Here is a 24,964-nt window from a genome sequence, read left to right on the forward strand (position 1 = left end):
TACACTAAATCATACTGGTGTTGTTGAACGATTTATTGGATAAAATATAAATAGCATGTTTTTACCACAACTAAGAGTACTGAATAAAAGTGAATATAATATATTGGATCCCTTTAGTTTAGTGCATGGCATAAAAACTGACTTTATTTTTGGTAAATCATTTTCAGTCAGTTAATGCAGGCACCATTTGTAAAAACTCCTCTTTGTGCTGTATGTATTAGCTCCTAAAACCTCTACAATTCATAAACTATATTTTTAGGAAATATACAGTGTATTCAAGAATGCCAAAAATGCACTTAAACATTTTGGTTGCTGTTGACAAACTAACACTTAAATTATGAATGTCAGAACAGGAACACTGTGACCAGACGCCTCGTTTAAATACAGACAGACCATATTTCCAATTACTTCTCCTTGTGGCCCAACAGTCTTTGTCTTGAATATTGTGCTGAATTAATGTTCTGGAAAATACACTGCAAGCAAACTTGTGTGTTGTCAAGAGGAGGACAAGGAAAAAGTTTCTCCCTCTTTGTCCTTCGTCCTTTTGGTGGTGTAGACAAAAAGTGCAGCTGTAGTCTCTAAAACTTCCAAACCATTTTAAAAATTCAGACTCACAGACACAAAAACAAAAGATCAATATATTTTGTAAACCAGTAACTTATCAATAACCTATGGAAATTACTGTCTTTGCCTATTGTGCTATGTACTGAATAACCTTTTACATTTCTTCATAGACAACAATCTTGTCAACCTCACAGACATCAATTTCTCTTGCACATCATCAAATCATCTCCACTTTAGTTGTCACTCTAACACAGGTACTTAACATTATAAATTCAGCATATTAACTTAAATTACTGCTCTGTAAACCTTGCACCTGATAATAAATTGCTACATGCAAAATTGAAGTTATATAGCATGGTACAAATGTCAATTCACCCGCTGTTGCACTCTTTTAGATGCCAGATTAATTTCTGTAAGAGTTTTGTAGACTTACAATATTGCGAGCTGAGAAGTTTCGGATTGGATCCTCAGCAGCAAGCGATACAGAACTGAGCATGATGAACACCAGGATGAGGTTGGTGAATATGTGATGATTGATTAGTCTGTGGCAAAACACACGAACTCTGGAAGACAAAGGAAATACAGTACGGCAAGAGACCTCAATGCCATGAGACACTATCCAGTTGCCTATTCGTTTAGTCTCTATGATGCAAGTGTTTCTTACGGGTTTGTGTTGCTGAAAATGAAGAAGGCACTTCCTTCAGGAATTGGAGTGATCTTCTCCTTCTTCACCAGTTCGGAGATGACTGGCCGAGGCCCCGATGGTACCTCTGGATCCTCCTCCTCTGCTGCAGTATCATCATTATCATCCTCCTCCTCCTCCTCCTTATAGTTAAGCAGAAAGTGTGACTTTGTGTCAGTGTACACCACTTCCCAAATTGTAAAGAAAACATACTTAAGTATTCAGATGACATCAAGGATACCTTGTCATCTTTATCATCATCCTTTTTGTCCCTGTAAAGAAGGAGAATTTCACGATTGACAGTTTCAGCATACAACTTGGCACTAAGCACATTTACAGAATTGGTCACACAAAGACTAGGAGTAGAAGATGAAGAAGTCACCCTTTCTTGTCTCCTTCATCTGTGCTGAGAGACTCTGCATCGGCCAAATTGTCCACAGCAATAGCCAAGAAGACATTCAGAAGGATATCTGACAAACAGATTGAGTAAAGGACAACATTTTTGACAAAAGTATTACGTAAAACATTTCAATTATAATAAATATTACAGTCTTCTAGATATCAAACAAATCACGTCATTAAATGTCAAAAAGGACTCAAAGGACATTAAGTGTTATGTCTGCAGCGGTTTCAGATGTGCTAGCATAACTGAAAGAGGATACAGTTTCCACAGATGAAGAGGATGATGAAGTAAAAGCAAACAACCATCCCGGAGGACGAAGGACCTCCGTACGCCATGATCCCATCATACATTACAGCATTCCAGTCTTCACCAGTCAGGATCTAAAATCAAATGCTTTTTTTTTTTTTTTTACTGCAACAAAAGTACAATCCCAATTCCCAAAAAGTTGGGAAGATGTGTAAAATGTAAATAAACACAAACGCAAATCTCATCAACCCATATTTTATTCACAATATAACAAAAAAACATCATATCAGATGATGAAACAGACACCATTTCATGGAAAATATTAGCTAATTTTGAATTTGATAGCAGCAACACATCTCAAAAAAGTTGGAACAGGGTGATGTTTACCATTGTGTAAAATCCCCTCTTCTTTTAACAACTGTCTGTAAACGTCTGGAAAGTGAGGAGACCAGTTGCTGGAGTTTAAGAGAGGAATGTTGTCCCATTCCTGTATGATGCGAGATTCTACCTGCTCAGCAGTCCTGGGCCTTTGTTGCTGGATATTTTGCTTTATGATGCACCAAATGTTTTCTATCTGTGAAAGGTCTGGACTGCAGGCAGGCCAGTTTAGTACTCGGACTCCTTACATGTAAAGCCGTGCTATTGTGATGGATGCAGTATGTTGTTTAGCATTAGCTTGCTGAAATATGCAAGGCCTTCCCTGACATTATCTCGATAGAAGTATATGTTTCTCTAAAACCACTTTTCAGCATTGATGGTGCCTTTCCAGATGTCCATGCTGCCCACGCCATAGACACTAATGAACCTCCAATACCATCAGAGATGCAGGCTTTTGAACTGTCTGTTGATAACAAGCTGGATGGTCCCTGTCATGGCAAATTTTCTGATCACCGACACTTCGAGTGTAATCAATAAAGAAGCATCATATCCAGGATGCCTTAAAGAGTTTTACTTTCTTGCAAGAGAAAAGTGCACCAACAGAGTATAAGCCTCCATCCTGTGCAGTTCTAAGGACTTAACATGTCAAACATGAATTTATATCCTTCTGTTGCTGGGCAGCATACTCTTTACCCCCCCAAGGCTGCTGCCTCCAGCTTTTTTCCTTTTATGGTAACTTTTCCAACATACGTTAAGCACATAGGAATCTGGTGTAACTTAGAGACATCTCCGTGTGGACAGTCTACCATATAGCTGACCTTGAGCACTTCTTCAGACACTTATCAGAACAAAAACATGTGTATGAAACCAAGTTTCACAACATCCCTATAAAACATCGTGCTTACAGACAATGAGTACATTTTATCGTTACAAAAAAAAAAACATAAGCATTAAAATTATTCATACTTAATCTTTTCATCACACTCCTCTCCTCTTTGGTCTGCAGGTCACAGTGTCCATGGTTTCCAAAAACAATGAAACATTTTCTGACCACAGAACAGTGTTCCATTTTGCCTCAGACCATTTTAAATTAGCTTTGGCCCAGAGAACATGGCGGGGTTTCTGGATCGTGTTCAGATATGGCTTCTTCTTTGTATGATACAGCTTTAACTTACGTTTGTGGATTGCACAGTGAACCATGTTCACAGGCATTGATTTCTGGAAGTGCTCCCTGGAAGTGTTCACTGGAAGTCCATGCAGTGATGTCCAGTAGAGAATCCTGCCTGTTTTTATTGCAGTGCTGCCTGAGAGCCCAAAGATCACATGCATCTAGTTTTGAACTTGTTCCTTTCGTACTGAGATTCCTCCTGATTCTCTAAATCTTTTGATTATATATTTATACTGATTATATATTGATTATATACTGTAGATGGTGGGATCTTCAAAATCTTTGCAATTCCACGTTGAGGAAAATTTTTCTGAAATGCTTATACCCTGTCATGTTTTTAAATCTTTGGCAATTACTTTTTCAGTTTTTTTGTTGACCCGCTTTCAACTTTTTAGAGATGTGTTGCTGCCATCAAATTCAAAAAGAGCTAATATTTTCCATGAAACTGTACGATTTCTCAGTTTCAACATGTGATGTTCTATTGTGAATAGGTATGTATCTTATCAGACCTCAGTCAAAATGTATTCTGATATCTGTTCATACCTGTGTACAATAGGTTGTTTTTTTCCGTTTTATGTGCATGTTGATGAATACTCCAGTGGGCAAATGCTGAATATTTACCACTCAGTATAGGAGTGACCTTGGCGTGTAGACGTAATTTAAGGTGTAAATACCTGAAACACAGTGAGAAGAGCTTGGGGAAAGTTGTCAAAGGTACTCCTCTTGGTCTGGGTCTCATCAAAGTTAAACTTTCCACCAAACACCTGCATGCCCAGCAGGGCGAAAATAATGATGAAGAGGAAGAGCAGCAGCAGCAGAGAAGCAATGGATTTCATGGAGTTGAGAAGAGATGCCACCAGGTTGCTCAGTGACTGCCAGTGGCTACAAAGCAGGTCGAGGAGGAGAATAAGGAAAAAGATCAGCAATTAATTGAATACCACACATGCTGTACAGTACACACATATACACAAACAAAGCGTGATAATAATCATACCGTGTGACTTTAAAAATCCTCAGCAGGCGAACACAGCGAAATACAGAGATACCGAGGGGAGACATGATTTCTAGCTCAACCAAAATGGTTTCAGTGATTCCACCACACACCACGAAGCAGTCAAAACGGTTGAACAGTGAAACAAAGTAGGCCTGTAGCCCGAGACTGTACATCTTGACCAACATTTCACATGTGAACAGGGCTAGCAGCACCTTGTTGGCCACATCTGAAAGTCAAGAAAAAGATGAATAAAAAGTGAGAGGTGACACATCAGAGAGGATTCATATTATTTATTTTAAAGCTTTTGAAACCCTTGAGGATACCTGACCAAACTAATGGTATTAAATATATATAATTTTTATTACATGTAAGTTGTTGAATAATGTTAACTGGCATATTCTTTATTATGCACGATACAAAACAGGGAGATTAAGGCCCTATTGATAAAATTTACAGTAATTACTCCACATTGTGTGATTTTGGAGTAAGACTGAAGTGGTATTCATACCCTGCACTTGTGTCAACCACAAAGGTTGGTTGTAGTGCTCTGATGATATGGTGAGGGTGTTGAGGAACACTAAGATGATGACCAGCCAATAGAAAGGCACGGATTTGACAGCCAGCCGGCACTTCCTGCGGCAAAACCTGTTCCAGCGGCGCCAGCGCCGACTTCAGACAGTGAAAGCAAAGTTAGAACAAAGAATATTACTTGCGTGACTCACTTATAAAGTGATTTAGAAAAACACAAATAACTACATGAAGATCTAAGCACTATAACAATTGCATGCATCACCTCAGTTTTTTAAGGATATCACTACAGTTTGTTTCATTAATTATAAGAATGCAGTGGAATGAGGTAAAAAAGGCCTTGAGGGAACTGCATCAATATATTTTTTGCAAGTCATAGTGTATAGTAAATGATCCAAAAAATACTGTGTAAGGCTATTCTCTAAAAATATCTTATGGTACATGCTGACTTTATAAAGGCTTTGATTTATTGTCCACAGTAAAGGCTCACAAAATACAATAAAAATGAAAGCTAAGCACTTACATATAAAATTAGGTAAAATCTTATCCAGCATCTGCAGAGACATGGACCCACAAATATACTGACCTGAACTTTGACTTTGAGATTTTTTGACTGAAAGAGAGAAGATTTTGTCCAAGTTTACAAAATACACACTGTCTGTTTGTAAAGTCAGCCAGTGAAGTGATTTTAATGTAATATCAATTGTCTTGTTTTTGGTGTGTTGTGTAATGTGCTGTGAGTTCTCACCACAGAGGTCCACAGCATGGTGTTTTTTCATTCTCCCCATTTTGATTCTCTGTGTTCACAGATTCTGTTTCACTGGCTGGAATGCTCGCTGCAGCAGCAAATGAAGCAAACATTTACAAAATAATAATAACAATCATATGCACCGCACATTGGCACAAGATACAGAGAGTGCAGTGCATCTCAAGAAGAAGGTGTAAAAATAAATAAAACCTGTATCACATTCAAGAGCATCACAATTATTTGAGAGAGGTTTTAAAAAAACAAAGCTAAGCTGCAACTGCGATACTACCTCTTAAAAAAAGAAGTGCTAAGCCCTGTGGCTGTGCATCAGAGTCATCATTAGTATCAATTACCAAGCGCTGAAAGCGAGCTGACAAGGGACAAGCAAGTGGACAGCAGCGGAGAGAAGACAAGAGCAGGGTGAGGAGGACAGAGCTTTCCAAGCTGTCTCTGAAATGCTACACTCAACGTAGTGCCAGGACTTTGAAAAGACTGCGCAGACAGATGATGATTAACTGTGTGAAACGTCTCAGTGCTTTAACTCATATGAGGGAGCGCGGTGTATGTGCTGCTGCTGAGCTTATGTAGACACTTTGGCTTTGATTCCTGAGTGGTTGGACAGCTCTTAGCTCTGAAAATACTGTTGACTGCTGGAGTAGTGATCTGGGTTTAGCCCTGTTTCCTATATTCACACTGAGCCACTGCTTTTGAAATGGGACATGGGAAAGAAACAGGGCATACCTACAAACAAAATCAAGCTGTTTTTCTGTTCCCTATCAGACTCATTTAGAACCAGAACACCTTATAAAAAGACAACATCAGGAGGAAAAGGGAGGAAACAACTGAAAGGTTGTGATGCTCAAACACAAGAGTAAACATAATAGTAAAGCACAAAGTGATGAAATATTGCAACACACGCACACGCACACGCACGCAGGCACACATACAGGCACACGCACACCCACATGCACACACACACACGCACACAGACACACACAGAATAGCTAGAAAACATTAAAGGGAAACCAGAGGATTTACCATGAGTGTCGGACGACTGGCTGAACCACCCAAACCTTCCTTTCTTCTTCTCAATAAGGTCAGCCAGAGTCACCCCTTCATGTGTAATGCATGCAAACCCATGCATTGAGACACAACGCCACAGCAGGAGGACATGGGGGGCGAGAATGGGCTGCTATCAAAATGGGTCACAGCAGACAAGCACCACAGGACAACAACAGTATTCAAAATATCAATATTCAACAATGACAAGAGCAAAGGGAGCTGCTGACACTGAGGAGAGTAGAAGAACAACATGGAGAGCTATTAGTCACAGGAACCACCTGCAGGTGACAGAGCCCTGTTCTAACATGTTACAGTGCAAATTTAAATATTTGCAGCTTTACATGTTAGTAGGGCTTAGGGTATCATTGACAGACGCCAAAAGCTAGGATGGATGTTGAAGAAAAGCAGAATGGACTTTCCTCCTTGTAAAACAACTTTACAGTAAATGTTTGCGGTGATGATGGTAATTAAAGAAGAAATATCTAAATTCAAGAGGTATAAACACCAGAGGATAAGACATTTAAATGAAAAAAAAGCAAATGGAGAAAGTACATCAAAATGTGGGGAGTTGTTAATAATAATAAAAAAAAGCCACACATTCATTGAATCACCGTTAATACTTCCTACATTTGGTAATTTAGAATTATGTTGTGTTTTATGCTCCAAGTGCAAATGAAGTCTTACTTGTTATGCATTTGCCCGACCTGCAATGTTTACTTCCATTTGATGACGTCTTATTAGAACCACTTCAGAATTACATTACATGTTAATGATGTTACTGTTTGTGAAAGAGTTGAGTATGATATATTTGTTTAGAGACCAGTTATTCGTTAATGAAATGTTTCCCTTTTTGTACACAACTCCTACTATTACACATTACAGATTTTTGAAGCACAAACTTATTTCCAGATAATATAAACTGACCTTATCATAGTTGCAGAAATCCCAACCTTCCCTTGCCAAACAAAATACATGCTGAATATTTTATTGAACAGTTTCTATCAGTTTCCTGTGGTAAAGAGTTATTGTCAAGGCAGTGCAGCTTTGTTACGCTTCACGAGATGAAGGATGGAGTGGGAGAAATTTCTTACGGTTACGCTTGCTCTCCTCATCTGCCTCATCCTCGTTGTCTGGGTCGATGTCTTCGGCCTGAGTGATCCAGTCCAGGTAACCTTTTAGGTCCTCCTCCAGCTGCTGCTTCTCACGCAGCTTCTGAAAGTCTCCACGTGCTTTAGCCTTTTCTCTCTCCTTGGAGAACTCTCTGGGTTTGCAGAAACACGCATTGACAGAACAAACAAACATACAGACAGGAGCAAGTAAATAACTCAAAACATACTAAAACTAGCTCTCACAGCAAGCAACCAACAGATTCTTTCACACAAAATGGGAATAAACAAATCTCCCACGTTACATAATTTAACACTGACATTTTTCACTACACTGAATGAAGCTTATATACTACAGTACGCATTTGCTGTATATCCTTTTTGTCCATATTGAATTGTACCTGTTGACATGCTTTCAGCCTTTCAGTTTGACTAAGAGTCTCTGAGTTTCTGAACTCTAGCCACTGGAGGGAGATGTACGCCTTTGAGAGACACCAAAGTGCTATATTTAGAGCCCAACAGTACAGTAGCGTATCCTTCAGGCGAGCATCTTAATCATACAGAAAAGGCCATTTGGGTAGACAGATGGTTTCAAAAGACATGCAACATTTCCACAGCATCTAGAACCATAGATTATATAAAATGACTTCTGAAAGTGCAATATGCGACGCTTTAAAGGCAGGAGGTAAATACTGTATACTCAAGGGATTTTGTCATTACAGAGAAAATGTGTGTTTAAACTGTAATGATTAAAACTCAAACACTAAAGAACTGACATAGAAATTAGCTGGTATGGTACCAAGGTAAGAAATTAACATTTGCAACTCTGAATTTAGAAAGTGGGTACAGCAAATAACACATGACAAACTCAAGCAGCTTACTGGACAGTCATTTGATGATTTTGTTAACCTTGGTGGCTTTTGAAAAAAACAGGCTATGCTTGCTGGCTATAATTATCCGAAGATAATTATACTAGAATACCCCACCCCTACTTCACAGAACTGTTTACTTTGCAGTTGCCATGGAAAGAATGCGTTACTTTGATGCCAACAGAGGTCAGAGAAGAATACCTTAAATAGGTTTCTACCTCAAAATGTTCATATCTGTGCACTAGTGTGGCTGATATCTCAAGAGTCTGTGGCATTGTACGCACTCATTTACAGGGTACCACTACTTAACCACAGCAAGCAGTGCCAGTGTGCACAGCAACCCAGAGCATACACACACGCTTTACACACACAAACCAAAACCACTGCACACTTTGCCTCTTACCCACTCAGAACACCTAACACAAGGTTTAACACAAAAAAGGACCCCAGTATGATCAGGCTAACAAAATAAATCCAAGGTGTTTCCCATCCGATGGCGTCGTTGACCTACAGGAGTCAAAAGTACCTGGTTAACACACTAAAACTAACACAAGAACAGAGAACCTCTGGCCTGCAACCAAGCAGAAGGTCTCTGTAATGAAAAGAAGGTGCTTACCCGCTCAACACACCCAAAACCAGGTTAAGTACGAAAAAGGAGCCGAAGATCACAAGACTGACAAAGTACACCCATGGAAGCTCAAAGCCCATAGCATCATTCATCTGGAGGAACAAGCATCAGCAAGAAAGGAAGAATGAAGAAAAAGAACAGAGAGAAATGAGCTGTTAAAGCTACATCCAGTCAGAAAAGAAGAAAAGAACACAAGTTCAAAAGTAGCTTTTCTACAAATACGGAGAAATATAGGGATTTTGCAGGAATACTAATAGTGCCAGGACAGCATCAAATTGTTAGATGAGTTGTTGAATGCATTCAATAATTGAGTCAATCAATCATATCTGAGTGATGAGAACTGCCTCTGGAATTTATCAGCAGCTTCATCATCAGAATGTCAGTCACATAACTGTTGTGTGTCTGATAAGAATAGACATTTATGACTGAGGGCGAGTGACCGTCACAGGTTATTTAGCTGCGAGGGACTCACCCAGTACAGCACGTCTGTCCAGCCCTCCATGGTGATACACTGAAACACTGTCAGCATGGCAAACAGGAAGTTGTCAAAGTTGGTGATGCCATTGTTGGGACCCTGCCAGCCTTCCCTGCACTCTGTGCCGTTAATGGGGCATTGGCGCCCGTGCCCTGAGATCGCACATGGAGCTTGTTCCTCTTCAGGTATTACATCTACAGTGAGAGTGGAAAATCATCTGAATATCCCATGTAATTGTTAAAGCTAATGGCAACTGACGTCATGGTTAAATGTATATGTTGCCCACATAAATGTAACTTGCTGCTCTCTTTTATTTTAGAATAATACAATTCTGCAAAATTAATGGATGCAAATGGGTTTTCATTTCACCTTTACATGTTAGAACAAATACAAGCTACAATAAACAACAGACCAATTTCTAACATCCATTATATTTAGGTCATTACCTATTATGACTTAAACTTCATTAATCCATCATCTCTTTTAGGTAAGTCTAATATTTAAAAATGCACAGTGCATATACTAAATGATTTAATTAATTTAACATGTAAAACAGACAACCAAGAGGCCATACCTGCACCAGCAATATAGCAGGTTGCATGCATTTTGCCGATGAAAAGCTCCAGGCCAATAATAGCATAGATGATAATGACAAACAAGACTAAGAGGGCAATGTGAAGAAGAGGGACCATGGCTTTAATGATGGAGTTCAACACCACCTGTAAACCTAGACAAAATAAAAAATAGTGCATTGTATGAGGCCTGGCTTTACTTTGTACAGTAAAAAATATAGCTAATATAGATGCAGATTTCATTTTCTAACAGTCTCTATTCGCAGTCTTATTAGAAAAACCTTGTGCATTCCCAGATGATTCCAAGTCATTAACCATATTTTTATGCCTTCCTGTTTACTTTAAAAATGTCCAAATGCAGTTTAAAATACTATACAGCATTACAGTAATGCAGTAATGCACTTAAAGAGTAAATGCAGTTGATACCATAGCCATGCTGACTATGTTAATATAAATTTTACTGTCATTCTGTTTTGCTAATTAGTACAGCATAATCTGAGTACATATAGAACTATGTGTAGTACATAAATTCGTCAGATGTTTATTACACCAAGACCTCAGGGCTCTAGGGAGCTAGTCACTGAATAGGTTTTTTAAGAACAGTCCTCAGGGATAGCGCATAGCCCATCTGGACTTGTAATCTTAACTTTACTTATGACCAGAAGTTCTCACTACTTACTGGGTACTCCTGAGACCAGCCGCAGGGGTCGCAGCACTCGGAAGGCTCGAAGGGCTTTAACATCAAATCCACCTGGTTTACCTCCGTGTCCGTGCATTGACGGATGGTTACTATCTCCGTCGGTTTCTCCCTTATCATCTTTGGTCAAAAATTCCAAGACAACACTGAAAAGTCTGTTACAAAACAAAGAGATTAAACGTACACAATAGATCAGAAGGCAGGAAACCAATGAAATGTGGCTGTGATAGTTGATTAATGATTTCAATCCATCTCAAAGTTACAAACTGCAAAACATTATTTTGTTACACAATGTACTTACACTGTGCATTTTATACCATTTTCTGATATAATTAATGGCTTGTATTGAATCTACAAGCTACTTATATGACAATGCCAAAAAGCTGATTATTCCCTATTGTTTGAAACTCAAATCTATGAGTTATCTTTACTGCCTTCATAATAAACCCTGAGAACTTATTATTTCTTTATTTTACAGTGAATTCCTTGAAGCAACATTTTGCTGCAATGAGTGTGATCTTTCATTTTAGCCACACACAAACATTACTGATATCACCATGATACAGTTGGAGTAGTTTGAGTACTGTTGCACCTTTTATTGACAGTAGATAGTAAAATAAAAACACCAATGGTAAAAAAGCACATTATAAGACTTTTTTTTTGTCCTTTTTATCCTTTTTATCCTGTGAGTTTGGCGTTGCCACAGCGGATCATTGTCTGCATGTTGATTTGGCACAGTTTTTATGCCAGAGGCCCTCCCTGACGCAACCCTCCCCATTTTCTACCGGGCTTAGACTGGCACTGCACAGCTGGGGATGGGAATGGGCTGTTATGGGTTCAGCAGGGACCAGGGATTGAACCACTGACCCTGTGGTCTGTGGATGGCTGCCTTACCAACTGAGCTACAGCTGCCCCAAGCACATTTTAAGACTAACTGCCACAGACTTTTAAGAATTCAACAAAATTATTTCTGTTGCTTTTCCAAACCATGTTATTATTGAATAATAAAGTACTAGTCCTAAACAAAACCCGTTTCATATAAAGCCAGTGTGTACAATGCAATAAAGCAGCTTCTCAATTTCCTCAGCTCAGTGCCCAATTTCTAAGTCTATGTCTGTAAACAACAGATACATTTATGGCAGTACTGCAGTTTCAAAGTGAAATCAGCAGTGGAAGAGTCTTTCATCATGAAAGAAGGCACCTCATTACAGTCAGTTAGATATTCCTCACCTAGCCAAGAGGGAAAATCATCTCAACATGCATTACATCAAAGCTCTGTAACTAACAGCAGTGAATGGAGATGCCCATAGCGGCTGGAAGGAGCACTGAGGGCCTACAAGCACTGTCTTGCTCAGACTTATGTTTACTGAGTCACAGCTGTAAGACTGACCGCCTGCCACTGGTTTCATTACGCACTCAATCATACTTCCTTTACATACAGTATTAACACCTGTGTACGGAACATACCTGAGGAAAATCACTTTCACAATAAAATAAGATCATAAGTCTCAGACTCTTATTTTTCTTATTCTTATTTGAAGGGTAACTGCACCCTGGTCAAATTTAGACTGTTTTGTTTGGCCAGATTTTCTGTCTTCCCTAATTATGATAATATAGACCTCATTTTAGGGACTACTACGTATGTGGTGATGACTATAACAATAAATCAGGGAAACTAACATCACATTTTGGTACTAAGTTGAGTTTAAAATGGCCATTATTCACAAACTTCCCGAGATCACATTGGTTAATTCGTTTTCTAACATTACCTGACATCCATGTGTCTATGTTTGGGGTATCAGTGTCTGGCTGTCATCTACAAGTCTCCAACTTTGAAACAGTAACGTTGTCCCATTAAAAAAAAAACATGTGCTAAAAGACTAATATGCATATGCACAGAATAGACAGAAACTGCAGAGTCCAGTGATTTTTATTTTTGTTTGTCACTTAAAGCAGCACCTTTAAAAATATATTTTTGTAATTAGAAAGCTAAAACATCTAGACCCAATGACATAATTTTAGATACATATTTAATACACGTCTCCCAGTGTATTTTCAAGAAGAGAAGCATTACTGTAACATTATAACTAATAAGCTTTTCCGTCGCAATTCAACAGTTCTGTATAAACATGTATAAACCGAATACACTCAAACACCTTGTAAAGCACAGCTGAATCTTTGAAGCCTGTTTTGAAGTGGCCTGAATATTGAACTAATGAATTAATAATAAAGGTTTTATAAAGCTGCTATGAAACAATATTGAGCTATATTTTGACATAACATTCTGACAGTATTATTTTTGTCTGTCATTTCAGTGATTTACCCTGCTGCTTTATGCAGTAAGAGCTCTGACCCAGCTACCCACTGGACTGTGTGTATAGAGGGGAGGTAAAAGAGGAAGGAAGATAGAGGAGGCAAAAGAAAAGGTGCGATAAGGATGAAGATAACAAGAGGAGAGTGAGCAGGAGATAGGAATGAGGTGAGGTGAGGTGTAAAGCATGAAGTACAACCATTTGAAAGATCAAAATGGAAAGGGGAACTAATAAGAAAGAGCTGTGGAGACAAAGCAGAACAAGACTGTGAGCAAAAGACAGTCATAGAGAAAAGAGGAGAGGAAAAGATGGGAGGAAGTGTTGGAGGGTGACTCACTCCAGTGGTGGTAAAGCTCTGATTTATTCTCTCTGTCTTTTCTGGGTCATATACTGTGGGTGTGTAAGGGTCTCTATTAGCATTTGGCCACTTGCAGGAGAGGCTTAAGCAACTTTAACTTTAACATTGACTGCCTCTCTCTGAAACACTGTAAACTGCAAGTGTCAAGCTGCAGATCAAAGTGCAAATCCTAACACACAGTACAACAAAAATAGCAAAACCTCACAACCTGGTCCACAGGCACACACATTTTATATGATAATATGTCTGCTTAAAATTGAATAACTGAAATCAGTGAATTTTGGGACTTACCCTATGACAACAATGACAAAATCCAACATGTTCCAACCGTTTCTCACATATGCATTCTGGTGCATCACCAAACCATAAGCGATAATCTTTAGAAAGGTCTCAATTGTGAAAATGATGAGGAAGGCATACTCGACGGTTTCCTGCAGACACACAAAAAAGAGAACAATAGATTTTCTTATGGGGACTAAATATAATTGATGCGTGTAACAATATCATGCCGTGTTGGGTGGACAACAGAGGCACAGGTACAGGAGTCAATACAGTAGCAAACACACAAATGGATAAAGAAACTAATCTGATGTAAAAAAATCTATCCAGCGCTGTTGTATTGACTTTCTTTTAGCTTTCCTGGGACATTGGTGTTCCCTTGTGCCTTCAACTAGTGTATGTACGGGTACACAATGTTCTCATTCTCTACTGTAAACCTGGAAGTATTTTTCTAACACAAGAATATTTCAAACTTCAGCAGAATTCAGGAGAATTTTGTGATTCAAGTCTGCACTGAACACACCAAAGCATCCTCAGAGAAGTAAAGTTAACAAAGACTTACCAAACATGTTGATATTGTCTCAACGAGCATAATGTTGTCTTTCACAGTTGGCCTGAACATACTACAAAGAATAAGGTGGATGGACTACTGATCACTGACTGTCTGAACTGACCATGACACCATGAGAATAAATAGCAAAGAAGTAAGCTGTACATTTTTTAATCCTTGGAATATAAACAGAGAACCTGTTGCATACAGGGCAAAAAGGTGCATTACATTGCATTCAGGAGGTTTTGTCAGCCAAACGCTTTTGAAACACAACACTGTGCCTTTGTGGAGGAAAAAAGGCAGAAGCACAAATAAAGTGAAAGGGTAAAATTAAAAATCTAAAGAACCAATTAAAAAGCACCCAAGGCATGAATACACGAGAGTGAAGCAGAAGTTAAAGAAGGAACAAAAACACTTTGAGTAAAATGACTGTTTTTATAAGGGTGTTGGAGATTAGAGCCAGTCATGTAACTCAACACTGCTCCGTTTTGCGGTAGTTTTCCGGTTGAGGTCAGATATCTGACAACACAAACACACATAGCTCCATACAGGTCATATGTGTGTAGTGGTCCAGTGACATGTGTAAGTAGAGTGACTAAACTTAGATATGAAAACAGAGTGGGGCCATTCTTATTCCTTATGCAAGAAGAAGTTCAACACAAACTCTGCACCCAGGCAAGTTAATTCTTTATAGGCTCACTTAAAAACACCACCTGTTAAAAACTAAATACACAATACATTCAGGACAAAGGGGGCACATATATCTAAAAGTAGACAACAAGAAAAAAAGATCCCTGTCAAATATCAATTCCAGGTTCCTTGCATAGCATTTACAGGAGTGTGTTAACTAGCTGAGGTCAGTGTCAAGAGAACAAAGTAAGTGGACAGTTCCAAACATGACTTCTTTCCCTTTAAATTCAAAAAAATTGAAAATATTGAAACAATGAAAAGAGCAGGCCTCATTAATAAAAGTTGATCCTATAGGAAGCATAAAAAAGAAAAAGAGGATAGGACCCAGGATAGACCCTTTGGGTACCCGAAAGGTGAGAAACCAACAAGGCTGACTGAAAACTTTGAACCTTAAATTAGAATAGTGTGTTCCGTTTAGCAAACACAGCACTGAGACCAAAAAGCACAGGAATAGCTGAGCCCCCAGAATCAGTTATTAATAAAAGATCATTAAAATGTGTAAAAGTGCAGATTCAGTGCTGTGATGTGCAGACTGGCATTTATAAAATCTGTCTATCTATTCAGCTGTACTCCAAACACATTAGACACAGTCATTTAACTTTTCATATGGGAAGCCCATTGGCTTTAAATACACACACACACACACACACACACACACACACACACACACACACACACACACACACACACACACACACACACACACACAAACACACACACAAACACACACACAAACACACACACATACAGACTTTATAATATACACAATAGCCTTTTCCATCTGAGGGAGTCCTTAATTCTTTGCTCTGTGTTCTTTGAAAACAACATAAATGCAAAATCACAGTGGACTGCAGGGCTCGTCTTCCCAACAGTTTACTACAGATTGTGAGAGGCACTTATCGCAGAATAAGAGACATGGGCGGTCTTTGTAACTTCAGTAAAAGGTTGAGTTTAGCTCACGGCTGCTTCCTCTATTACAGAACATGCTCAGGCCGCAGGGAGCAGAGAGAGCAGAACGATTCATACAAGGGTAGATGGAAAGTGACAAGGAGACAAGTGAACAATTTTGGAGGCATATACAGAAAAAAAGGACAGTTCCCTAGCCTGGTCATTAAGGCCTCCTGCACATCTTGTTCCCAACTATCCAACTTATCTGCAGGTGGGTTCATTCAAGCTGGACAATAGCAGTACCATCAGTGGGGGAAGACCTGTGATATGGTATAGCACTTCAAATACAGGGGAGCCAGGTGGAGCTCAGCTCCCCAAAAGAGAACCACAGCGCAAGTTTGGGGGGTTGGGGGGCCAAAAACTGATAAATGATCATTAATTATAACGATAATTACTATGCATAGGTTTTGATTCATATCAGCTGGCGTCCACCTTCAACAGCCCTTTTTCTTAAAGTTATTATTCAGAGTAATAACTACTGTGCACAGATCAGATCATGTCAGATCAGGTCTTTCTCTCTGTTTTTACTTTCTGTGTCTCCTTCTACAGTGATTAAGTGGGTGTTGTACAGTATATTACAAATTTTCTACTGGCTGTGGTTCCCGAACCCCCATCAGTACGGTGTTAATAATTATTCTTTAACACTGAGGTTTACTGAATGAGCAAACTGTGCCACAATCAATGTCTGTGTTGGAACTTTTATTTTGCTGTCTTGTCTTATTTTGTGCCCCTGTGTCTAACTATTGTGGGTCAATTTAGGGTTAGATCAGAAACCACTAAGAAGCAACTGTAACATGCTTTACTCCTTACTCCCCCTCCCCACAGGACTGAAGTCTGTCAAACCATAGCTTTGTATCTTCCACCAGATGTTAATTGACTACACACATGATAATTGGAACACAAATACAGTGCAGTGGGCCATGAGGTTCAGGTTTCAAGAAACTCTATGAAAATTGCTGTTTCCTGGTTCACAAAACCATGTTAAATAAAAACTGATAATCATTCACTCTCAATTAAATAGCAATTTATTCATTCATCAGCACATTGAACTGTAAGCAAAAAATAACGAGAGAGCGAGAGAGAGCGAGACAAAGACAGTGAGAAAAGAGGCCTTTGGGAATGGCCATAAATATCTCTGACTCATCCTTGGCTGTAAAGAGACTTACTGTAATATGTTTCCCTTTGTCATACAGTAAGTGCATACAACACAGGCACACACACAGTGCTTATATCCAAAAATTCATATTCAACAGCATATGATAAAGCTCACAAGGACCAGGATACCACACAGTATGCCCCAAGTTCTTCTCTACCACACATTGAGCGCCTTGACCGTGATATTCATATCACACACTCACAGAGCTCAGTTCAGTACATATCAAAGGATGCTAACCCTCTAAACCATTAACAACCACCAACAAGTTGGAATGAATGTCATAAATAGCTTGTCTTGGAGTTTTAGTACCAATGTACATTATCATTTGTAATGCCAATTTCATACTGCAGCTTCCTGAAGAACACTGCTTAAATATGTATTATTTCTTTCAAAACTACAACACCGGCCTTATCCTATACTCCAAACGGGTATGCAATGTTTATTTCAATATTTTGACATTTAGGTTATTTGGTTTATCCACTTTTTTGTGAAAGTTAGTTGAAAAAGTTGATATGTTGTGTCTCTTTTTATTATTTTATGTTTCAGGTGGTTTCTATGTGACCAACTAGGGCTCAGGTGGTAGAAATAAGAATCTGAAATAATTGGAATAAGTTGCACAGTGTTTATGTTAGAGGAACTAATGTTAATGTTGACCACCTGAGAGTTACCACATTTGCGTGTATGCCACATCTGAGCTTGTGGCGGCAAGCCCAGAATCACATGAATCAGGGTGACATGCATGTTTGATATCTGTGTGCAACCAGAGTGCATAGCAAACACAACACACTACAGGCAGTAATACCCATGTCATCCATATGAAGCACACTAAGCAGTATAGACACCTGATAACACAGACACATAAAACAACAGCTAATGCATAACTACTGTATAAATCAAACAAAAACTACGGTTTTCAGCCATGGAAGGGTTTGACAGCAGATATCTTGTGAGTTTCAAAGAAATGTTATAATGTCATTTTAAGTTTTACTCTGTATGCATTGAGCAGACATATTCTGTAGGACTTCCCACATCACTCTCCTGCTGCATGTCCCTCCCCCATGCTTTCTGTATCCTGTGCTAACTCTCTTTCCTTCCCTTGTCTGTATAGATCAGTCAGTGCCACCCAGGCAAGCCAGGGGGGTGAGGGCAGCCAGAATTTAGTGCTTCTTTACTGCCTACTTCTGCAGGTTTGCACAGTAAATAAGTGTGCTTGAATGAGCAGCTGACAGTATACTGGGTTGGCTGTTCAAGTGCCTGTTATGATTTGTTTTTTTTATGTTTATCTTGTGCATTTTTTAATAAGTCCTGATCAAAGATCAACTGCTTTCGGCTTGTCCCTTTGGGGGTCAACGCAGCGGATTGTGTTGTGATGCCCTATTCCTTATTGCTAGCAGGGCCCATGTGTATGTAGTGTGTAACCATTTGTTGTTTGTGTAGTACATGTGTCTAAAAGTTTATCTGTGTGTATGTGAAGTAGTGTGGAGGCGGACAAGAATTGTGTGAGAATGTAATGCTGACAAGGAAAACAGTACAAGTGCAGGTCAGAACCACAGTACCAAGTAAATGCTTCCACTAAGAAAAAAAGCATTACACTGAATATTTGTTGCATAAGGTGGATGGCATCCCTATGTCTTGCCATAAAGTTACAGGATTTACACACAGATTTAACAATGATGTAGTCACTGAATTCTGATGTAGTTGGTTTTGCTGTTTTGTTTGTTGGTTTGAAAGAGTTTGCAAAATGATTCACTGGTCAGAGACCAGGGAAGATGCACAGTTATAGCTCAGTACAAATAACTGTAATACTTTAGAGCAACCATCCACAACATGACTGTATTTGCAGTTCAGCAGTTTGCTGAAGTTGTTGAGAGGTTCTTAAAGTTTACTTAGTGAAGTGGGGTTGGATTTCATTAATACAATAATGACACATGCACAGAATACAAATGACTATTGTTTTCATAGTTTCAAAAGTATTCATGTGCTTACAGATTTGCTGATTAGTGACTCAGATAGGCAGCAGGAAAAGTTACACTGACCCGTAACAACATACAAATACAATTTCTGTAATAATATCAATGTTACTATCTCCAAATATGGCAATTGTTGTTACCAAGGATACAATTGAACTGAAAGCCTACGTTTTAATTTCAAAGTCATAGTTCTTACACTGGTCTCTGTTGGCAGCACAATAATCAGTAAGCTGGCGTTAAAGCTGGACGTGCCTACATTCACCAACCCGAAATATTCTCATTACTTAGACTTTATCAGCATGAAAGTTGATAAGGACATTATGGTAACATGTAACCTGATTGCCGGTAGAGTAAGATTCTTTCCACTGTGAAAAACATGACCTTAAACCTATTGAAATACTTGTTGAGGTAGCACAACAATATTTGTGTGGAGATACAACCTGAAAAAGATGAGCCCTCTGTGGCCGTGGAGGTTGGCTGTGACTATTCAATGGCTTAAACTTAAACTGGATGTTAATCCCTGACAGCAGATACAACAATCAACAAAAAAAAACAACTAATAAATATGTGATGGATGAAATGTTGCCAATTTCCACTATTGACCCTCTATCAATCTTTTAGAACCTAACCCTGCAGAAAAGTAATATGAGTAACTGAATGAGGAATGAGTTCCTTTTGACAGGAAGCAACAAATATTCATTTTGACTGTGTAATTTTTATTAAATGTTTTGAGTAACATGCCCAACACTGCAAACAAAATTTCACAAAAAATATTTCGTCGCCTACTTCATGCGGTATACTCTGTCATTGTGCTGATATTACCAAAATGTGTTAACCTGGGTTATCATGTCTTGTTTGGTAAATTCATTACTCTCACACATGCACACTGGGAAATTGCACATGAACAGCAACATAATTATGTGTGAGAGATATTGTCATTACTGCAGTGCTTGGAGTATTATACAACCGGTTAACAACAAGGCATGACCCAACTAATCTGCCTCTTGTGCACAGAGCCCCTAAGCGTTGCTGTTTCAAAAGTTTTGTTTCAGTCTACTGTTATCCCATTTTCCAGTGGGAAATGTTTCCACACATGAGAGAAGACATAATAAATTCTGTGACATTTAATTTAAATTATCCACTAATTTAAGTGCAATAAAGTAAAAGGTGAGCAAAGTAGGATAGGAATGGACAGGATCAAATAATTCCCTATGCAAACTTGAGACAAGCTGGGAAGAAACCAATAACAGAACTACATTTTAAAAACATGCTTGGATTATAAACTTTCTATGCAGGTGTGAAATGTAGCAGGTGTCCAAATATAATGTGTTTCAATTTTTTACAATAGTTTAAATAGAACACTACACCAATTTTACAATAAAATGTATGTTTTTACCACCGTATTTATGTATCATTTATTGTTTTTAGACTAACTGGTACTAATATTTTATAATATATTTTAACTGGGATATGAGTGAGGGTCCTAGTGGTCAAGGCCCTCTATTCACGAAAACCATAAGATTACAAAATATTTAAAACATAGATCTTAGATAATGTTAATCTATTAGAAATGATTGTAAAAGCAATGTACATACTTGTTTTTGACCTAAGACTGTGGTTATTACAGTCAAATATTGTACAAATATTGTGGCATCTCACATTTCATAAATATTCAAACCATGGCTATGTTACTTGAAGACGAACGCCAACTGTGAGTACTTTGTTTTAGCTAAGTGGGAAAAAAAACTTAAATGTTTCTAATTAATGAAGAAAACATGTCTATGTTTTTGCTGTGTTGTTCAGCAACACATTTTTTTGTATTTGCTGTTCTTTCCTTCTGATTCTTAGGGAATCATGTGATATAAAGCAAGAATACAACTCATTAATTTAGAAATTGTCTTCCCTCTATAAAAAAGCTTGTTTGACACACACTTTGTGCGCACATACTGCTGTTGTGCTTTATGAAAGCTCCACTTTCACACACCATCCACAGAAAGCTAACAGAGCCCTGACTCGCTCTTAACTCTATCTCTCACTCACACAAACACAATCTCACACTTGCACACACATGCAGAAATACACATTCAAGATAACGAGTAGGGACAGTGCTAGTGTGAGCCACAAATGAGCAGTTACGTTAAGTGACTAAACACATACTTCTACCATCATCTCTATGGGAGTCCACAGTCCAGACGTTGTTGCTTGTGCCAGCCATTACACACACACAGCCAACTGCTTCACCATGTACACATTTACAGTCTTCTACAACACAAATATGCAGCGAAAACACACATTAATTAACCTTAGCAGCAGTTCTCATATGAAAATATATGTCAACAACTCCCCAAGCATAGGCTTGATCCATAAAGTAAGATTACTACATCAAAACAAAAACCGCAGAACTCAATGACAAGAACCCATCTTTATCGGAGACTTTGCAGTTTGTTTGTTGTCCTGTCTCCATACAGGAAGCATGGTATAACAGTAGCCTGAACAGCACGCAGAGTCACACTGGCATTTGTGCCCATACCAGGCGCATGTTGGGGCACATGTTCGCACAGGAGGCGTTTTGTTTACATAAAGCACAGAGGGGAGTATAAAACAGCCTACAGGAACACATTGGATAGGAGGAAGCTGCCGTTCAAGACACCAACAAAACAATAATAGTGTTACTATTTGATAAAATATAATCTTTTTTAATATATTTGATCATGGAAATGTGGTTTAGGCTATGTTCAGTCTAACCACTGATGTAGAGAATTTGTTTCAGCTGTTACTTCATATATTTTTCTGTTTTCTGTAAAAATACATTGGTTTGGAGGATCTCTGTAGAGTATTTTACATGCATATTTTACCAAAATATGCTTGCAAAATAGACAATTATTATTTGTTATAAGGGAAAATCGAGTTTATGCTCATGCAACATGCAGTATTTGTATGGTGTATTTTATGACTTTTAATGCAGTTTACTATTTTAATTACCATGGTCACATGAGTGACGAAAGTGTTAGACGATGCAAAGCAGAAAAGCACATCAACAAGCTTCCTTGAACCATGATTTAAGTTGTGATTGGCCCTTTTTGTACAAAGATTCCACTAAACTGGTGTTAAAATGGGCTGTTTTTAATGGGCCTATTGCAAAGCATTACTTTGCTTGAGTCTAAATCAAGATGTGAATGTTGTTTAAGTCATCAACACTTCACAGACCATGCTGCCTTGGGTCCTTTATAAAGAGTTTCTGCCTTTGACGGCTTAGAAGAGGTTTAACAATGAACCGCTCCAATATCTAATCATGAAGTAAAATTTTATTTCATTTCAAATACAAAATATAAAAATATGGCTATACAATGGATAATATGGATAATATGGAAGCACTGGTCGTGCTGTCAGACACCAGTTCACTGTATTTCATGTCTTTTATTGGCTGGCTGTCATGCTGCAGAGCTTTGTGACTGATACGTCAACAGACATTGACTTTGAATCACAAGCGTGGCGCTACATTGTTAAGTATTTTCACCAGAAATGTTTTTTTCTTTGTTGGTAGTCACTTTTGGTACACGGTATGTACACACAGTCTTGTGTACATCATTTTACTACAGTACCGTATGTGCTGTGGTGCATTGGGCCAGAAAGTTAATTAAACTGTTGTTAAATTGTGCTTGTCTGAACCGATGATAGATGTCTATCATTAGTAAATCTGCTGTGTGTTTAAACCTGTTGCAGGAAATCCTGGTGTGTGCAGACAGATGATGTTTCTGAACTGCATTGCCAATGTAAGTTTAAAAACTATGTTCCACAATACTAAGCTCTATTTTCTAGAGCTTACAGGAAGAACTTGACGAAAATACATTTTACACTTGTTCCTTTTGTAAATGATCAGGTGGTTAAAAAATACGTATAAGACATTTCTACAAAGCCTTAGCCATATCATGGAAAGTATGTGAAAATACAGTAGAATAACAGTTAATACAAACATGTAAGTGTCTTGACTGTACACAGGCTTCACTAATGACCATTCCCCACCCCCAAACCTCCTCACCTTTTAGTTTAAACCCCATTTTTTGAGCTGGTTGCGACTGAAGCATATTACTTTCATATTAAAAAAAGTATTTAATAAAATCAATGTTTTATAATGCAGACATCCTCAATCTGAATGTGAAACTGATGCAAAATGTAGGTTCTCTGCTGGCATCCACATAACTTCTCTAATGGTTTATGTGTGCATATTTCAGTCTTCATGTGTTTGTGTCCTTTTGTCCCCAGTAAAATAAATAGCTCTGCGTCTCCCGTGTTATGCAACAACAGTGATACGGGCAAACACTACATGATACCAGATGCAATTCGCTGCATGTTGCCTTACAAAGGATGAGACATATGAATCACATTCACCATGAAAAGGTCATTGTTTTGCTCAGCTACCTTTAGGAGAAGCTGCCTGGAGTGTTGAGTCTCAGATAGATAAGTCAGAAATGACCTTAAAGCAAAGGCAGTAGGCTGCAGACTATTTGTCCGTCCCCTAGACAAGGTGGATGTGAAGGACACAGTCACGTGCAGAGTGAATTGTATGTGCAGTTTTTAACATTACAGTAAAATGACTAAACAACAGAAGAGCAATAAAGGAGAGACCTAAGCAGGACAGGAATGAAGAAATGACTGCGAGTCCTGTTGGGTTTGCTGTCTCACGCGTGCACGGATGTGTGTTCACTACATGTTGTTACTCATTTGTGCCTCCTGGTGGTAACAGGACCCCAATCTTTTGCCCTGTGTTCTGCCTGAGGAGGAAATTGCTTTCTATTTATAATGAGCTGCTGCACTTAACCAAGCCTTACTAACAAGACAGGCAGATTCATGCTAATAAAGGCTCTATGACTTTGCAGTAAAACAACAGCTCTCACGCACCTAGACACTCATTACAAGTTTGGCACAAGCAAAAACACACACTCAGTACTTTTACATTTCATGGATTAAATTTCAACTGAGAAGGTGCCAAGTGACAAAACACTAAATGTCAACACATTCACTAGAAGTCAGCTTGTCTTTTTTAAGCGTCTCTGTGTTGAAAGTTATACCACGTTTTAATGTGTCACTGAATACAAGCTTGCACAGTTCTTCAGCTGTGTGATATCATTTGATCCTTGTTTTACACACCAGACCTCTCAGCACGACAACTCGGGTTTCATCTCAGTTCTCAGTCAACCTGTGAGGCTGCATAGCGGAGCAGTGTGGAAGTGCAATTTTCACTACAGCCTTAACTGCTGACTGCTATAGCAAAACTGGCTCAGCATATTTCTCTCTAGCTCTCCTGTGAGTACAGCAGGAGTTCTGTAGAACAACTAAGGCCAGGACAAAGTATTCTGTTGTTCAACCTCTGCTGAAAAGGGAAAGATTGCATTATTCACCCACTGGTGAATTTAATGTTGATGCTGCAGAAGTATATTCCAAGCTTTATGCAAGCAATGTAAAGCTGTCTGTAGCACTGAACAAGAATATGCATAATAACTGTAAGCAAAAAAATAAAAATAAAAATAGAGTACAAATACTAACATAAAATATGAAGGGAACTCCTTTTTAAGGAAGCAGG

At 38.6% G+C, this 24,964-nt stretch overlaps 1 protein-coding gene across 13 annotated transcripts in view; it reads right to left on the reverse strand.

Annotated features, from left to right (window-relative positions):
• Window positions 1-24,964, reverse strand: part of cacna1da (calcium channel, voltage-dependent, L type, alpha 1D subunit, a) — a 53,914-nt gene that overhangs the window by 23,163 nt on the left and 5,787 nt on the right. For 10 of the 13 annotated variants that reach the window (XM_067504723.1, XM_067504722.1, XM_067504717.1 and 7 more), the window contains exons 4-20: window positions 14,082-14,221; window positions 11,103-11,275; window positions 10,426-10,578; window positions 9,849-10,045; window positions 9,365-9,468; window positions 7,865-8,034; window positions 6,750-6,824; window positions 5,712-5,799; window positions 5,550-5,576; window positions 4,944-5,104; window positions 4,436-4,661; window positions 4,116-4,323; window positions 1,909-2,029; window positions 1,629-1,716; window positions 1,488-1,518; window positions 1,229-1,389; window positions 998-1,127 (exon numbers count right to left, since the gene is read on the reverse strand). In XM_067504723.1, the coding sequence (XP_067360824.1) occupies window positions 998-1,127; window positions 1,229-1,389; window positions 1,488-1,518; window positions 1,629-1,716; window positions 1,909-2,029; window positions 4,116-4,323; window positions 4,436-4,661; window positions 4,944-5,104; window positions 5,550-5,576; window positions 5,712-5,799; window positions 6,750-6,824; window positions 7,865-8,034; window positions 9,365-9,468; window positions 9,849-10,045; window positions 10,426-10,578; window positions 11,103-11,275; window positions 14,082-14,221 (2,253 nt within the window). The remainder of the gene's footprint in view (window positions 1-997; window positions 1,128-1,228; window positions 1,390-1,487; window positions 1,519-1,628; window positions 1,717-1,908; window positions 2,030-4,115; window positions 4,324-4,435; window positions 4,662-4,943; window positions 5,105-5,549; window positions 5,577-5,711; window positions 5,800-6,749; window positions 6,825-7,864; window positions 8,035-9,364; window positions 9,469-9,848; window positions 10,046-10,425; window positions 10,579-11,102; window positions 11,276-14,081; window positions 14,222-24,964) is intronic. The other 3 variants (XM_067504725.1, XM_067504726.1, XM_067504727.1) reach the window with 1 other exon arrangement.

The sequence above is a fragment of the Channa argus genome, chromosome 5 (assembly GCF_033026475.1).
Source record: "Channa argus isolate prfri chromosome 5, Channa argus male v1.0, whole genome shotgun sequence".
Lineage (NCBI taxonomy): Eukaryota > Metazoa > Chordata > Actinopteri > Anabantiformes > Channidae > Channa > Channa argus.